At 38.8% G+C, this 18,753-nt stretch overlaps 1 protein-coding gene across 10 annotated transcripts in view; it reads left to right on the top strand.

Annotated features, from left to right (window-relative positions):
- Positions 1-18,753, top strand: part of LOC119800736 (guanylate-binding protein 1-like) — a 30,901-nt gene that overhangs the window by 9,200 nt on the left and 2,948 nt on the right. For 3 of the 10 annotated variants that reach the window (XM_038310936.1, XM_038310937.1, XM_038310938.1), the window contains 12 exons: positions 629-731; positions 1,016-1,209; positions 3,289-3,382; positions 4,400-4,542; positions 5,621-5,701; positions 7,678-7,870; positions 8,717-8,844; positions 11,679-11,788; positions 11,978-12,174; positions 13,832-14,077; positions 15,279-15,559; positions 17,294-17,506. In XM_038310936.1, the coding sequence (XP_038166864.1) occupies positions 629-731; positions 1,016-1,209; positions 3,289-3,382; positions 4,400-4,542; positions 5,621-5,701; positions 7,678-7,870; positions 8,717-8,844; positions 11,679-11,788; positions 11,978-12,174; positions 13,832-14,077; positions 15,279-15,559; positions 17,294-17,506 (1,983 nt within the window). Of the gene's footprint in view, positions 1-490; positions 732-1,015; positions 1,210-3,288; positions 3,383-4,399; positions 4,543-5,620; positions 5,702-7,677; positions 7,871-8,715; positions 8,845-11,678; positions 11,789-11,977; positions 12,175-13,831; positions 14,078-14,858; positions 14,904-15,278; positions 15,560-17,293; positions 17,507-18,753 lie in introns of those variants that run through there. The other 7 variants (XM_038310940.1, XM_038310939.1, XR_005283083.1 and 4 more) reach the window with 7 other exon arrangements.

Below are 18,753 nucleotides of genomic sequence, written 5' to 3'. Positions count from 1 at the left end.
AACAAACAAACAAACAACAAAAAAACCACCGAGGGAGTTGATTAATGACATAAGATGAGTTCCAAGTGGTCACAAATCAGTGCATTCAAATAACATGTTTTATTAGGTAACTCACAGTTACTGCTAGACATGTGATGTTATAGAGGACAGAGATAGTTGCTTAAGTAGAGATGATACTTTTATAAGTTTAGCCTTCAAGCTGGCTTTAAAGAAAGCAGACCTATGAGCACAATGAGGATCAATTATTCTACTTGTCAGGTGTTACCCCTGCCTTCAATTCCCTCCTGTCTTGGTCTATTTCAATTCCTCTAATTGGCTTTCCCCATGAAGGCCTCATTCTTGAGCATCTTCTGCCTACATCGAGCCATAGTTCTAGTATTTTCAGTAATGGACATGACTCTCCATTTGAAGGGTAGCAAATTTGTTTCGATGTCCCTATAACTTATTACAAGACTCTTTCTAGAAGGTTTCACAATTCTTTTTGTCACAGCATGTGATAAGGAGACATGAGCTCCAGAATTACCTAATACAAGAAGCATAGTTCCTTGATGAAATGATGGCACAAACAGACAGAAACAAACACTTGTACCATTTCCTTCTGTTAACATGTGTTTTTGGGAACTCCAAGGCTGAAGAGATTCTGCAGGCATACTTGCAGTCCAGCGTGGTTATGGCTGAGACAATTCTACAGAGAGACCAGGCTCTCACAGTAAAGCAAAAGGAGATCGAAGGTGAGAACTGACCCAAGAACTTTATGTCCTATCTCATAAAAGTTTCTGCAATCTTCACTAAATCTGTTGCTATTAAAACCACAACAAGAACAGCAAGATTGTCTTGGCTTCTGGTGTCATTGCTGAGTTTGGCAAATACACTCATCAACATTATGGTTACCTCAGAGGAAAAATCCTTCTATGTAGTTCCCTCATAAAAGTCACACAGCTTGCTCTTCAGAAGTGGAGAACAAGGAAAGAGATAATAATGAAGAGGTACTTACTCTTCTTCCCCTTTTCTCTAGTGGAACGGGTAAAAGCTGACTCTGCGCAGGCCAGTGTGGACTTGCTGGAGGAAATGGAAAAGAAGCATGTGCAGATGATGAAGGAGAGAGAAAGATGTCATCAGGAACGAGTGAGGCAGTTGACTGCGAAGATGGATGGTGAAAGAGCTCAGATAGTGAAGGAGCAAGAAAGGATTCTGGCCCTTAAACTGCAGGTACTGAGCTGGGTCATTTCAGCTTCATCATCCACTGTCCTCAGTCAAAAGCACAGCAGAAGGCTAAATATCACAGTCTTCCTTAATCTTCTCCTTTAATTTGCATGAATTATTAATCCAAATGCAATTAATTTCATTAAGCACTGCAGAAAACCCTCCTACATCCCAACATTGCCCCTACTTCTGCCCCAATTTACCCAGGATGTCTCTTTTATGTCCCCTTCCCAGGGAAATCCATGCATCCCCTTTTGATCCCTCTTTGTCATCTAGCCTCCCTGGGGCTGTGGATTTTGTTATGCTGTATTTTGCTGCTAATACTTACTTAGGAGTGAGCACATATTATTTTTGACTTTCTGGATCTGGGTTACCACATGCAAAATTATTTTTTTCTAGTTCCATCCATTTGTCTGCAAAATTGAAGAGGTCATTGTTTTTTACAGCTGTGTAGTCTCCATTGTGTAATGTAGCACATTTTCCTTATCCATTCTTCAGCTGAGGTGCAACTAAGTTGTTTCCAGGTTTTGGCTATTATGAATAATGCTCCAAATATTGGTTTAGCTAGTTTTTGAGGTAGACTGATTCCCATTTTTTTCTGAGAAGCCGCCATATTGATTTCCAAAGTGTCTTACGAGTTTACACTCCCACCAGCAATGCAGGAGTATTCCCCTTACTCCATATCCTCTCCAACATAAGCTGTCTTTAGTGTTTTTGATCTTAGCCACTCTGACAGGTGTAAAATGGTATCTCAGAGTCATTTTGATTTGTGTTTTCCTGATAACTAAGAATGTTGAACAATTCCTTAAATGTCTTTCAGTCATTTGAGATTTTTCTGTTTAGATCTGATGAGCGGTTGGTGAAGATCTTTTCCCATTATGTAGGTTGCTGTTTCTCTTATTTACTATGTCTATTGCCTTATAGAAGCTTTTCAGTTTCATGAGGTCCCATTTATTAATTGTCAATCTCAGTGTCTGTGCTACTGGTGTTCTATTCAGGAAGTGGTCTCCTATGCCAATTTCATTCAAGGCCATTTTCAACTTCCTTTTCTGTCAGGATCAGTGTAACTGGATTTATGTTGAGGTTTTTGATCCACTTGGACTTGAGTTTTGTGCATGGGGATAGATATGGATCTATTTGCATTCTTCTACATGCTGATCTCCAGTTATATAAGCACCATTTGTTGAATTTCTTTTTTCCATTGTATAAATTTTGTCAAAAATCAGGTGTTCATAGATGTGTGGATTAATGTCAAGGTCTTCAATTCTATTCCATTGATCCACGTGTCTGTTTTTATGCCAATACCAAGTTGTTTTTATTACTATAGCCCTATAGTTGAGCTTGAAATTAGGAATGATGATACCTCCAGAAGTTCCTTTATTGTATAAAACTGTTTTCACTATTGTGGATTTTTTTTTTGTTTTTCCATACGAAGTTGAGTATTGTTTTTTCAAGGTCTGTGAGAATTATGTTGGGATTCTGATGGGGATTACATTGAATCTGTAGGTTGATTTTGATAAGATTGTCATTTTTACTATGTTAATCCTACCTATTCAAGAACATGGGAGATCTTTCCATTTTCTGACATCTTTTTCAATGTCTTTCTATTTCTATTGGGTTGACCTTTCTCATATCAATGTTCCCTCAGGTAAAAATAAACCTCTGAATGGACCAATGCAATCCTGCTCATTGTAATACTGGATTGTCAGTATTTAGGTCACCAAATTCAAGAATGAGTTTTGTCAACCCTAGGGTGCTCTCTCCTCTCTCTCTCTCTCTCTCTCTCTCTCTCTCTCTCTCTCTCTCTCTCTCTCTCCACCAAGGTATGGATCCCATACCTTGAGTTCTAGAGAACCCTCCAAGTTAACAATGGATCCAAACTATCTCAGAAGGGGATGAAGAGGATAATGGGTGGTGAAAATGGTGAGAATTCATTATACACCGCATGACACTGTCAAAAAATAACTATAGCAAGAGAGAAAAAGTATTGTAAGCTGATTGTAAAAAGAGGGCTACTTTGGCAGCTAAGAATAAATTCATTCATCTTGTTAGTCTTGTAATTTTATTACTCAATTTTCTTCTTAGGAACAGGAACGACTGCTCAAGGAAGGGATGAAAGAAGAGAGTAGAAGGCTTCAGAATGAGATTCAGGTTATGGAAAAGAGAAACAAAGAAAAAGGTATTTTTGCCTACATGTTGTTATATTCTATGAATTCAGAAACAGAGTTTTCTCCTGTACACTCTTTCCAGGACACAAATTTAAGAGCAACTCCAAGGCATCAGATGATTATCACTAAATGAACATCTACTCTTGATGCTTGCATATGTATTTTGCCATCAAGTTTATAAAGATGAAGCCCAAGTAGGAAGGAAACATGTTAGCCACTAGCCACACACAGTACAGGTTAATACAACCTTAACAGAATCCGTCATAAGTTGAGGTGCACTTTCAATTATGTAATCAAGATGCTATTTCAAATGGGGAGTTTCCTGCCATAATCTGCATTACTTCCTTATTATAACCATGCTTCTAGATGTCTTCAATCCGGAGCACTTGTTCAGAGTTTACCTGTACCTTGGTATGCTCCTGGAGTGTTATGCAATATAGAATGAATCAGATGTGACTGAAAAATGTCTTTGGGTGCAGTTCGGGATCTAACCTGCTTTGTGACCAATGATCATGAGAAGAAAGTACTCATGTTCCCCAAGTTAGGAAAGTAGTCTGACTTTGGTGTGGAGACTGTATAAGTTCTTAGCTGGGTCAAGCCAACATGGTATGTAGCCTGTGATCTGTATCCCAGCCACTGTCAGAAGAATGCTCACATCTGTGCGTCACTAGACTTTTTAGCCATCGAGGTTTAGCATCTGATGTCTATATAAAAGACATCAGATGGTTAACTACCTTTGTTTAACTACCACAGCTTTTCCTGCTCTTACACATATAATCATTCTACTACAGTGGTCTCAAAAACACAGACAGGCTAGTATTTATATAGCAAATGTGTTCTACAGTTTACAAAACTATTCATGTGTAAGGATTAAATGCAGTCAAAAGAAATGGGATTTTTTTTTCCAATGAAAACTTAAGGCAACAGAATTCTTCTGTCAAACAGCAACAAACAGCAAAAAGAAGAAGCTGTCACCAAAATGCTACATTAATTTTCTCATTCATTTTCCTTCTCAATCACACATGAAGAAGCTGAATATGCCCAAGCTACCATAAAAATGTTGGAGGATATGCACAAGATGGAACAGTATTTAATGGCCAAGAAAGGAGAGACTCATCAGGAACACATGAAACAATTCACCGAGAAAAAGAAAGAGGAGCTTGGATGTCAGGTATTCTATCCCACAATATCACACAGAATAGGTAGAGAACACATAAAAATTACAAAAATGTGCTTACTTCATGTTTGGAAGGTGGCCTGGTTTGATGTTTAATAATCTGTGTAGCGTCTCAAATTGATAGAAGGGTGATTATTGCATTATTCCATTGTCTTCTGGTTTCTACTTCTGTAATAAACACCATGACCAGAAATCGCTTGGAGAGAATGGGATTATTTCATTTTACAACTCTTAGGTCACACTCCATTTTGGAGGGAAGTTAGGGCAGGACTTGAGTTAGGAACCTGGAGGCAGGCAGAAACTGAAGCAGCGACCATGGAAGAGTGCTGCCTACTGCCTTGCTCCATGGCTTGCTCAGCTTGCTTTTGTATAGATTCCAGGACCACCTGTTCAGGGTGGCACCACTAATTGATCACCAATCAACAACTAATTAAGGAAATACTGCACAGGCTTGGCCATAAGGTAATCTTACAGCGGCATTTACTCAATTGTGATTCCTTCTTCTCAAACAACTTGTCAAGTTGACAAGACACACGAACAAAAACAGGGTATCGAGTCATCTGTAGAACTGTGTTGTTTCCACCAACACAGCGGCTACACCACAATCTACTGCTGTTTCAGCTAGTAACGGCAACTCTGTAGTTACCGGCCGACTTCTCAGGATGCAACCTGGTGGGACTTCTGCATCCCATTGGATTTGCCTCCAAGCACTGGAACCAAATGTAGTGGGATCTGGGATTCTCGGGTCCACATTCGTACACAGCAAATCCTTTTACTCCCTGAGTCATCTCACCTACCTTTAGTTCATTTTTCATTCAACTTATACTTGATTATTTCCTTTTTACTCAATTATAATTCTATATGTAAGTAAATACCTGGTAGTACACACACACACACACACACACACACACACACACACACACACACACGGCATATATAAAATGATATTTATCTGTTTTTTACTATATACTATGAGACATTCATGGTTAATTTGTCATAGTTTGATGTTTATTTTCATACAGCAATTCTTTCTTTCACTGTCTATCTGTATTTCTTTTAATGCCAACCTTAGCACTTTGGAGGAGAGGTTTCAATGAGACCAAATTCTTGCAAATGGGGTATGAGCAGAAATGTGGATGAAGATTCATCCAAGGTATGTGCTTTGTGGGAGGAGTCATAGACTCTTTCCTTTTCCCTTCTTCTACTGGGAGGAATGCGTTATGATGGAGACTCATTGTGAAACATGAGGTATGAAGAAAGACAGCAGCTAAGCAAAAATAGAATAGTAAGATGCCCCTTTGTAAAACATATCCAAGTGCTCTTGTCTTGACCCCTTGAAAAGGCAAATAAACTATCAAGCGGTAAACCACAGTGTTCTGGATCCTAGTTGGCAAACATCCGAAGACATTTTTGAATTCCACATTGACTGTGGTACTATGATCATCAAATATATAATGAATAAGCAAATACCTGCCATCCTAAGTAATGGGCACATATTATTACAAATAAAAGAGTGATAGGAAAATCAATGTAAAAGAGACCTTTACTAAGGCACAGGAGCAAGTGAGGCGCATGTGACCAGAAGTGGGCAAAAGAATCTTTTATGCAGTGGCAGAAAACGTAGCTAAATTCATTGACATCCATGCAGGAAAAAGATGCTTGTAAGAAGAACTTGAATTTCAGTGGGGGTGATTCGAAGGGGAAGTCTGGTTTCTCCTTGCTGCTTAGCGAAAATGTTTTAGGAAAGAAATTAACCAGGAACTGGTAGGAGATTTTTGACCTGCGTGTGCAGATTGCTAAGGATGGCACAGTTAGGAAAATCCTGGGAAAGGAACTGTGCACAGAAAGCCAAGTGTGTGGGTGGAGAAATTTGTGTTGAGGACTTGGGCATGCGATACATGGATGCTCTCGGGACTTCTGCACAAGGCAGAACTGAAAGTGGGATGCAGGATCAGCAGCTCGCCATTCTGAGTTACTATACAGAACCCTGGTGTGTACACAGAAGACTCATGGGTGCGCTGCGCATATTGAATCAGCAGCACTTTAGACAATGGTTTAAATAGATTCATATTTATAATTGATGCCTTTATGTCTATGTTTAGAAATGGAGCTCATGCTACATTAGTTAAAGACTTTCACAGAAGTTAGAATGTGTAGTGATATTTCATTTGTGTTTTAATAAATAAAGCTTGCCTGAAGATCCAAAAGTAAAACAGCCACAGGGGTCAGCCACGCAGAGCAGGGAATGGCAGCCCACACCTTTAATCCCAGAACAGGAGAGGAATATAAAATGGGAGAAGACAGGTCTCATCTCAGTTTCATCTTGAAGGTTCCTGGAGGCACGATCGCCATTTTGGACTGAGGTAGAGGTTAGAGTCAGTGGCTGGCTATTCTGCTTTTCTGATCTTCAGGTTGAATCCTAATATCTGTCTCTGGGTTTTTATTATTCATGGTACGAGAATGTAATGGATACACTTTCATTTGAGGCAAATGGGAACCTCCGACAGAAATCCTGCTGCTTCAGTTCAGCAAGTCTAAAACAGGGCCATAGGATTACTCATTCCAACAAAGGCTGCTCTTCAAGAAAGAAAGGAATGGTTGCCTTTCAGTCTTTCAAACTAGTGTCCACATCCTAGCCACCAGAACCAGGTTCTCCAGAATGACACCTCCAAATTTATTTTTTTAAATGGCATAATTAAGTTATAGGTCTTAAAATGAGACCACATTGGTTTCCTTTCTGGTGGGCACTTTGTCTAATTGACTTAAGTACTATAAAGAGAGAGGCAGAGGGAAATTTGAAAGAGACAAAGGAAAGAGAAAATGAAATATCAATGAAATGACAAGTGCCATGAGAGGCATGAGTCAGCTGGCAACCAGAGATGAGCATTCACCCCCAAATCTTACCCACAGAGCACACTGCTGTGCCCACTTCCCAAACATTTTGACATTTGGCACAAACATGGGACAAGAAAACATAGGTGTGGTTTTCATGTGCAGTTTGTATCATCATGGTTTGATAGAGAGAGGCCCAGGAAACCAGTCCAGCTTCCCAAGCAGGAGGATCTGATAGACATGCCTTGTATGCCTTCAGGATGCAAGATTGTACTGACAGCCTTTTCGATGTGACAGGTTGTCATGGCATCAGAAACCATGAAGGCCCCCATATGTCTGGTGGAAAATAAGAACAAACAGCTGTTGGTGAATCGAAGAGCCATCGAGATTCTTAACAGTATTTCCCAGCCTGTGGTTGTGGTGGGCATTGTAGGCATGTACCGCACAGGAAAATCATACCTGATGAACTGCCTGGCTGGACAGAACAATGGTGTGTGTTGTTTGGGACAACAGCCAATTGCTTGAACTCCTTACAGCTTAGGTTCTTATTGTGGTAGAGTCACATGTAGAAATGCCAATCTAGCTGAAGAAGGAAAATAAATCTTAATGTTGAGTTAATTAAGGCACCCATTCCTTTTCCTTGTTTGACTTCTATCAATAGAATAACTCATGCTGCTCCTCAGGATCCAATTAATCTGTTTAACCTTCTCTCACTCGAAAGTTGTAGATGTTTCTCCTCTTTTTAGAAAAATGCTTTGTTTTCTTGTGGAATGTGCCCATCCCATTAAGGTGACTTTTGTACCCTTTTGGGCTCCACATTCTACCATGAGTACCCCATACCTCATTTACAATTTTTTAAAGTAAAATTATCTTCTTTCAATTTCATTCCCACTCCCCCATAACCTCTATATCTTTCAAGTCACCCATCTTCTATTTTACTTAAAAATTTAATTTAAACATTTATGTACATATGCATTTCTTGTTTGAGTCTGATTATTTCAGGTGTAGCAGGCTGGCCTTAAACTCACTGTATAGCTGGAGATGATGTTAAATTGATCTTCCTGTCTCCACTCAGACTTTTTCTTCATTAATACCCTTCCCTTCACTTAACCCAGAAGATCCTCTTTCATATCCATCTTGGACCCTTACTTGGCATTGTCCCCATAACTGACTTCTTCTTGCTTCTTGAAATAGATGGTAAAGGAAGTTCAATGCTTATGATGAAATGGAGACGACATTTTATTTCCTGGGATGTTCTGCCATGTAGAAATAAAACAGCTCCTTAGCTCTCTGGTCTATCTGCTGATATGTGTCTATATTCCACTCTTCCCTACAGGCTTTCCTCTGGGCTCCACAGTACAGTCTCAAACCAAGGGCATCTGGATGTGGTGTGTGCCCCACCCCACCAAGCCAAATCACACCCTCATCCTTCTAGACACCGAAGGTCTTGGGGATGTAGAAAAGGTGAGTCAGAAAGTGAGTGGCAGATAAAGTTACTCTTGATTTCTCATTGTGTTTTAATAACCCCCTGCAATTCAACATATAGAATGTAACCTTCTGCCTAGAAATAAAACTACAGAAGATGAGTTGAACTTGATTCTTTCAGTCACACTTCTAGAGGAAAAAAACACCAAGTATTGTATACCATTAGATAAGGCATTTATATCTTTTCAAAGAAGGGAATAATTAGACTTTATTGAACCAAAAGTCTTTTTTTTTTTTTTTTTTTTTTTTGGTTTTTCGAGACAGGGTTTCCCTGTAGTTTCTAGAGCCTGTCCTGGAGCTAGCTCTTGTAGACCAGAACTCAGAGATCCGCCTGCCTCTGCCTCCCGAGTGCTGGGATTGAAGGTGTGCGCCACCACCGCCCAGCCCCAAAAGTCTTTTAAAGGCTCAGTGTTAGTCCTTTGGAACCAGCTCTGGAGACACTGGTAAAAAGAGGAAAAGGCTCTGCCCTGATGCAGTTCTCCTCATCGTGTGTATCTGGTGGTCTTAAATTGATGCTTTTGACACATCAATATTTAAAAAAAAAACACGCTTCCAAGAGAGGAGACACATGGTGGTGTTTTATTGACATAAACCCTTGGCAAAAACCTATGGGAAGGGGGGCAGTAGGAGAGGAGAAAGGTAGAGGTAAATGGGCACATTCTCAAAACTTACTCAATTCCATGGAAGTCATGTTTCAAAGATGATGCCTCTGCCTTGAACTGGAACAACAATTCATAATTGTAAGTTTGCCCTGGAGGCATTTCTCATCATCTGCCTAACTAACACCTGCAAGGTGTCAGTCATTCATCACCACTCATCAGAGCTTGCATCATAATTGCACTTTTGTTACCAGCTTCCCAGACCCAAATAATCACACAGAAGCTATATTAATTACCATACTGCTTTGCCAATGGCTTAGGTATATTCTTACCTTGCTCTTATATCTTAAAGTAACCCCATTTCTAATAATCTGTGTATCACAATGTATCGGGATCCAGGACCATCATAAATTATTTCTTATACCAGAGTGGAGGTGTGGGAATCAAAACATTATTCACATGAGAGTATCGGAGGGAGTTCAGGGATCATTCGGATCCCAAAAATCTGAAATCACATCCTAAAAATCACCCATCTTTATTTTCTAAACAGCTTTCATATCAAGGTAAACTGAAGGGGGCAGGTAATACACACTTCCTTAGCGTTCTTTCCTAGGTAGCGGGGGACTGACTTAGGCCACGTCCTACCTATATCTGTTTTGTCATGCCCCGAAAACACCTCTTCTACGGACAACCTAATTTATAATAAAAGGAGCAGAACGATGTTAGCATATCCTGACCACTTGTTAGGTTGAGGTCAGGTTGTTTTACATTAAAAGAGCTAGATAACTACCTCCTGTGTGGAAGGTGCAAATTGTGCCTTGTAATTTGTTCAGATTCTCTGACCACCAGATAATGTGGAATATGGGCCTCCATAAGTCGGCCCCATAGACATGAGGCTGTGGCTTACCGGAAAGTTTCCTGGTATCTTTTTTCTTTAGCGGACACATGGCATCTCTCTTACTCTACCTAACTCTCTTTCTCTACCTCTTGCAGCCTGTCTATATTCTGCCCTGTCATACGCCAAGGCAGCTTCTTTATTAACCAATGGTAATGAAACATGTTCCTAGCATACAGAGGAGAATCCCATATCATCTCCCCTTTTTTGTCTAAATAAAAGGAAAGTTTTAAATTTAATGCAGTAAAATTACATATAACAAAACAGGTATCAAGCAAAAATTATAGTTACAATATTTCTTTGTGAGGCTAAAGTTTCATATATAATTTATCTTTTATCATAACTAAGAAAAACTATAACTATCTGTCTTCAACTCCATCAAAGACCCCAGCGGATATAATATTACCTAAGTAAACAGGAAATGCATTGTAAGCAACTTCCAAAACTTTAGAATTGTCAGAGACATCTCGCTACCTGGACAGTTACCCAAAGTTCCTTTATAACATTGGGGGAGACATCTTCAGCCTACAGGCCCATAGTATCAAGCAGACTTTTTCATGAAGCAGGAAATTTAAAAGACTGTTTCACCTAAAAACTGGTAGTTTGTCAAGCACCTTCTTCTATGTCTTGTAGAATGTCTGGCAGGCTCTTTCATGAAGTAGGAACCCTGACGGAATGTCTCACATTCAATTTAGTGTATAAAGGTCTTATAATCCTCATGTATTATTAATAAAAAAATCAAGTTTGTTGAATTTATCTTCTAAATTTACCATTAAAATTACTTTCAATTTTTGTTCATGGAGTATATGGATGGTATGAAACATCTAATTGACATAGCTATCCTCCTTGTTGTTTTTAATTGGATATAAGTAGAGTTCTCAATGGTGTTAGGTATATGGTACAAGACTCAAATGTATTCTAAAAAAATAAGTGTTAGTACCTTTCATTGGACATCTAATTTTACTACACATACCGTGTTGGGTTTTTCTATGGATAATATATTACTCTATCTTATTGTCTATGAAACAAAGAGAGAAAGAAAGGAAGGAAGGAAGGAAGGAAGGAAGGAAGAAAGGAAACAAGTAAGTAAGCAAGCAAGCACTGTAAAGAAACACATCATTCAAATTCTTTTATCAAGAAAATGTGATCAAAAAATTCCCAATGCAATAGTTAAAGCTAAAATGTATGTTCATGTCCTTAGAGCTTGTTCCTCTACAGAACTAATAAATGAAAGCTCAAGAATACAAAGATCGGATGAGCTTTAAATAAGAGTTAAGAAAAGAGTTAGATCCAAGCACTGTTACCCATGTGCCTTCTAGGGTGACCCTACAAATGATGCCTGGATCTTTGCCCTGGCTATTCTTCTGAGCAGCACTTTTGTCTACAACAGCATGAGCACCATCAACAATGATGCCCTGGAGAAGTTGCAGTATCCTTTAAAGAGCCAATGTACTATCTTCTATTGAAGAACATTTAAGAATGAGACTCGTGTGTGAATGGGTTACTATTGGATGGTCAGATACTATAGAAAATAAAGCAAAATGTTTATACTTACTTTTTAAATGAAGTAATTGTGGGGATTGTGATTTTGGATGCCTTTTCCTTAGCTGAATTCTAGTTATATGACAAAACTCACAGAGCTCATTAGAGCAAAGTCTTCTCCAAGATCTAATGCTATTGAAGATGCTAGAGAGTTTGTGAGTTTCTTTCCAGACTTTATCTGGACTGTACGGGACTTCACCCTGGAGCTGAAGTTGGATGGTCACTGCATCACAGAAGATGATTACCTGGAGAATGCGTTGAAGCTAATTCCAGGTATCAGAGCTAAAACTGATACAGAGTATCTTAGTATGGGGTAGGATCCATTGAACACTACCCATCATTTATGTAGTAACTGGCATTTGAGGCTAGACTGAAGGCCATAGAAGGGGGAACTAAGAGTTGAGTGGGAATGCTTAATGTTAGGAATTTAAACTCACCCAAAAAGAGCAGAGCCCAATACCAAGCAAGAATACTTTATGCCAAGTTGTATTTTTATCTAAGATGTACCTTAGAAACAGATGAGGAAAAAAATGGGAAAGTTTTGAAGGCTGAACACTTTTATTTGCTATGGCGGCTTCTGCTTTTGTTTGCTGAAAACATAGATGCTTATTTGTTAGACACAAAATCTCAATAAAAAAGATGTCTATTGGAATATTCTATTTCACATACTAAGTCTAATTTTTTAAAAGTAGAGATACAACTTTCTAAAACTGATACTAGCATATTCTCCATACATTTTTTTAAATAAACACGAAGAAAACTATCTCCTCAAATGATGGGGGGAAGTGTTGGGGTGCTGTTACCCTGACTGATATGACAATTGAAGTCATGCACGCAATAGCAATAGCATATGTGGCTGCATGCATGGGACCCAAAGGAAAAAACAAAGGGGAAATGCAACATGAGAGTGGGGAAGTATTAGTTTGTAAAGAGAACAGCATTGCTGAGAGGGAATGAGAGAGAAGTAGTCTGTGAATATTGTCTTATAGCCTTGTATTTGAAACCTTCAAAAATAAATACTCATGCCCAGGAATACATGGCCAACGCAAAATAAGCTTATTGCTGTTTTTAAAGTTTTTTTTTTTTTTTTGGTTTCACAATGCTTTGTCTGGGCATTCTTTTAATCTTACAGATCTTTTACTTATATATTATGGTTCTCAAGTTTTTGTGTGGGTTTTCTGTGTGCAAAAGTGTGTGTCTTGGTGTCTGTATGTCTTTCTTGTGCTTCTTCTCTGAATCTTTTTTTCTATTGCTTGTTTTTTCTTGTTCTAGGTTGTTGGGAGGGGGCGGATTTTGAGACAGGGTTTCTCTTGTATAGATCTAGCTATCCTGGATCTCACTCTGTAGACAAGACGGGCTCCTGAGTGCTGTGATTAAAGGTGTATGCTACCACCTTCCAGTTCTAATTTATTTTTATTTTATCTTATTATTATTCCTATTATATATCTGTGTGTTTTATAATGAAGGAAGAAAAGAAAATGTAAGAATTTGTGTGAGTAGGAGAAGGCAGAGAGTCTGGAAGCAGCTGGGGAGGAGAAAGTATAATCAGCATATACTGTATGAAAACACAGGTTTTATAAATAAAATAAAATTATGTAAATCATTACTTGCTTGGGTACAGATCAGTTGATAAAGTACTTGCCTAAGGTGTGGAAAGCTCTAGGTTTGATATCTAGTACCTTCTAATCTAGGTGTGCTAGCACACTCCTGTGGTCTCACATTCAGCAGGTGAAAGCAGAATCATCATCTGTAGTTATAAAGTGGATCCTAGGCCATCCTAGACTGGAATATTTAAATCCTTGTTTAAAAACCAAAACCAAACCAAGAAAAAAGAAACCAAAAAACAGAAAACAGAAAAAAACTGTGACTTTTTTTTAAAAAAAATCCATCAGATATGTCCATATAACTATCTGTTTTTCCTCTTCCTTAGGGCAGAATCCCCAAATCCAGACATCCAACTGGTCCAGGGAATGCATCAGACAATTTTTTCCCAGGCGGAAATGTTTTGTCTTTGACTGGCCAGTGAGCGACCAACAGCTCTTAGCCAAGATTGAGAGCATACCAGAAAGTCAATTGAATCCTAAATTCCAGAAGCAATCAAAGACTTTCTGTTCTCATATCTTCACCCATGCAAGTACCAAGAAACTCAGAGAGGGAGTCCTGGTCACTGGGAATCGTGAGTCACTTTTTAAAGGCTTATGTCTTCTCTGGGTCAGTCCAGAGTGAAGTCTGGATTCTTTGGTAGGATTGTCAGTACATTTATATACTGCATTATAGGAATGGGGGAATGCAGAAGTATGTATAATATATGGAAATCCACACTTCTTTATTAAGGTTTCTCTACTAAGGAAAAAGAGAAATATTTTTTTAAAAAACAACCATGCTTTATGTTGGATATTTTGGTACACCATTGTAATGTCAGCTATGTAAGATGCTGAAGTAGGGGGTTTCCTAGCTTGATATCCCAGTCAACTTAGCAAATTGTCTCAAGATAATAGACAAAACAAGGTAGAGCTGAGCTCAGTGGTGCAAAAAGTGCTTACAGTAGTCAAGGCTCAATTACAAGAATCATAAAAAATTAACTGGGGGTCGATTATTTAAATTAACAAATAGATATAAAACAGGGATGTAGACATAGTTCAATGGGAGGATTTTTGACCAGCATGCAGTAAGTATACCAGTAATATAATGCTCAGAATCACAAAACATAATATTTAATAAATAGGTAAATTAATAAATATTAAGCAAAGCAGTGGATATAGCTCAGTGGAAGAATGTTCACCTAGTGGCCTGCATATAGGATCATAGGCTCAATCCCCAGTATCACATTTCAGTAGCCAACCAACAAAAGATTTCAGTTGATTTACATATGTCAGAAGAAGAAGCAGCAAACCCTGAGTGCTGTGCACAGTTAATGAATGAGTGTGAAGCAAATTTGAACTTAATCGTCTTTACAGAGCGGACTTTGTAGACATGGCACCTCTGCAGTAGCCCATGCGAAGGTGGGTCCGTGTTTCATTAACCTCTGACCTTTTCAGACTAAAGGCTCTCCATTTTTATTTGGAAATGGGGCTCACAAATTAAAGATTTTTTTCTGTGTAATAAGACACTTCATTTGTTTCTATGGGAAAGTATTCTAAGAAACCATTGATCATAGTGCTTTAATCATTTTAATTTTGTTGTATGGTGAAGGACAATGAAACCAAATAAGTAAGAAATACGATTCAGATTTTTACATGAAAATGATTTCATAGAAGCAGGATGAAGATGGTGACCAGGAGGAAAATAAGAGGAAGAAAAGAAAACTTTATATTTAGTATAATGGGTTTTGGGGAGTGAAATTTTTCTAGTGTGCCCTAAATATCACATCTCCTTAGGACTGGGGACTCTAGTGGAGACCTATGTGGATGCCATCAACAGCGGGACAGTGCCTTGCTTGGAGAATGCGGTGAAAACACTGGCCCAGCGTGAGAACTCAGCAGCTGTGCAGAAGGCAGCTGACCACTACACTGAGCAGATGGCCCAGCGAGTGAGGCTCCCTACAGACACTCTCCAGGAGCTTCTGGATGTGCACACAGCCTGTGAGAAGGAAGCCATCACTGTCTTCATGGAGCACTCCTTCTTGGATGACCATTGGGAGTTCCAGAAGAAGCTTGTGGTGACATGCCTTAGCATTTGTCCTTACTGGTGCCTGGCCTTCTGCCATAAGGCTCTATGCTTTGATCCCATGCTCCTTCTTTCCTATCATGCAAAAGACAGGGTTCTTTAGCACAACTCTACCCTTTTCTCTATTAGATGTTTTTAGTTTTTTATACTTCTTTTAAAAAATTAAAACAAATAGGTGTAAGTGTGTTTTGCCTATTGTACACCCGTGTATTAAATGTATGCAGTGTTCATGAAGTCTAGAATGGTACATTGGATCTCCTGTATCTGGATTACAGATGGTTTGCGTTCCTATGAAGATGTTAGGAATTGAACCTTCGTCCTTTGGAGAAACAGTCATTGTTCTTGACTGCTGTGCCATCTCTCTAGTCCAACTTCATTTTTATTGCTATTAAATAGGTTGTTATGTGTTTAGTGTCTTCTAAAGTATATTTATATGGCACAGTTCTTCAAGTCAGGTGCAGCACTGGGTATGTGGGTCTCTGCTCAGTGTATCCCAATCTTAAATTCAGGTGCCAAGTAGTCTTAGCCCGTGTCTAGAGGCTCTGAGAACCCCTTCTGTCTTTGGTGTGTCAGTGGGGCATTCTGTCCTTTCCTCACTTCTCATCTCTGTATTTTGTCTATAATCAGTTGTAGAAAAGTGATTTTGACAGGTTCCTATGGTCAAGTAAACATTTCTTTTTTTCACCTTTGACAAAGTTTAAATATTAAAAATATGTTAAATGCTTCCTAAGCAGTTTATCAGACAATAATGTGATATCTGTCAATCAGAGCTGACCAATTGTTGTTTCTCTTTAAAGTATCTCTATTAATTAACAAGTTCATGTATAATACAGAGAGTTGACATACTGAAGCTATTTAGGTTATGGCTGCAGTTTTTGGTCAGTAAATTCAATTTCTTGAAGTTGGGCTGTGCTGTATAAAGATGCAGTCACAGGATTAATGTCCATCTTATTCTGGGACAATGAAGAATGTAGATGCCAAGTTAGGAAACTCTTGGGGAAGTAGCATCATTCTGATGACCAGAGATGCTGTCATAATGTTTTTCTTTTACTCTGTCTTTGACCATTCAAAACATAACAAACATCATCCATAGTGAGAACAGCAGCATGGTTATAACTTAAAAATATAAATATTAAACCTTGAGATTTTTAACTTCATACTTCTCACCCTCATTAAAGGAATTCTTGAAGCACCCACTGCTCAGTTCAGAATAAACCTATCCAGAACTGACAGGTGGATTTGTTGTGCAGATATTTTCAACCACACGAAAGCACATTCTCTGAGGAAGCTGTGTCCCCTTCTGGTTCAACTTTGCATAACAAAGTTATTTTATTTTATCAGACTTTATCAGAATTTTATTATTTGTAAGGCTGGGATTATAAGAGCATTGTGTATGCTAGGCAAGTAGTATACCAATAGAGCTACAGCCCTCCCTGCTCCATTATCATTCGTATTTATATTGTGGATGCATAGACACTCTTTATCCCAGCCCACAAAGAAGAACAGAGATGCTCCGCCTATTCGCCCTACTTTTATAGCTTTTGAGTTTGAGGCTAAGATAATTAGGAAGTCACTCAGAGTTCACCAGTCCAGGGCTAAAGCTCTTTCTCTGATCTTCCTCCTGTCCTAGTCTACTCTAGGGCTGTCACATTGCTTCATCCAAGACTATCACAGTGACACTTTCTTCTATCAGCTTCTTTCTTCTGTCTTCCCTACTCATGTGCAGGCTACTGTAGAGAAGAGGAAGGAGGCATTCATGCAGCAGAATGAAGCAGCATCTCTCAGTTACTGCCAGGCCGAACTGGAGAGGCTTTCAGAGTCACTGACGGAGAACATCTCGTGTGGAGCTTTTTCTGTTCCTGGTGGGCACAGCCTCTACTTAGAAGTCAGAAAAAAGGTTGAGCAGACCTACAAACAAGTGCCTAGGAAGGGAGTGAAGGTGAGGAATGAAGGTGGGGAGGGTGGGTATGGTCCTACAGCTGGGGCACAACTAGAGCAGTAACTGCTGCTCCCAGAATCTAATCCTCTTCTCTGGAGAGAAATCAGAGTATCTTGTATCTTGGACATTCTAGTCTTTACATCCACAAAATACTGTATGATACAAAATAACTAATAAATATTAATTTCCTCAGAACATATTTGTAACATAAATCCAAATGAAAGAGAACATTAATTTACTTAATTTTTGATATTATATATGTTATTACAGAAAGAACTTTTATTCTCAGGAAGCTTATGATTTTAGCTAACATGAACAAATAGAGCTTGCTTGTTAATTAGGAACTAATTATTAAATGTAAAGAGGTGGTAGTAGAAGTGGAGATGGTGGTGGTGGTGGCAAAGATGCTGATACTACAATGTTGAGTACTCATTTCCTAAATTAAGTTAGTATTATTTTTCTTGGGAAAATCAGTTTATTACAAATGAAAGAACAAATCAGTTTCTAACAGTATCTCTACTGTACAGTTGAGGGTGTGGTGAACAGAGAAACTCCCACAGATTTGTAAAAGAAGCAAAACAACTTCATTCAGAGAGAAACAATCATACAGCTAAGAGAGGAGTACACTGTTCAGATTGACAGAGGTCATGTAAGTGAGGGTATTCAAATGACCCAAGTTCCACCCTGGGTCGCTTTGAATATCTCTAAGGCAGAGGTAGTTACTGTAGTCATACTTTGAGTTGTTCTGTATATTGAAGGATATATTAGGCCATACATTCAATTTCCCTAATGCCCATGCCTGTTCTCACAGATAGTGCATCTGATTTTAATTATGTGACTGCTCAGTAGTGCATGGGCCTGATAGCCCTGTGCACACACTGAAAGCTACCTGAGACCAGATCTGTTCTATAGGATGCATTGGCAATATACTTGAATCTAACCTGTCAAGGCTTGATTGATTTATGGGTGGACATTTATACTATCATTCATAGGGAAGTTATGTGTAGCCCATGCTGGAATGCTGGAGGGACTGAGGGATTGGGTGAATTGTTTGGAGAGGGGTGTGTGTGTGCATAGTGCACACAGGTAAAGAAATAAGTTTTCAGAGTGCATTATTATGAGACAGCGAAGGTTGTAAACCAAATAAGGTCTAAGATTATTAATATATTCCCTAACCCTGCCTGCCTCATATGTTTTTGTGTGACTGTGTAGATTTTTCATATTCTTTACTCTTTTGACTCTTTGCT

Source organism: Arvicola amphibius, chromosome 14, assembly GCF_903992535.2.
Source record: "Arvicola amphibius chromosome 14, mArvAmp1.2, whole genome shotgun sequence".
In the NCBI taxonomy this organism is placed as follows: domain Eukaryota; kingdom Metazoa; phylum Chordata; class Mammalia; order Rodentia; family Cricetidae; genus Arvicola; species Arvicola amphibius.
Note: the sequence above shows the minus strand (reverse complement) of the source record. Positions and strands in the feature narration are given on the sequence as shown.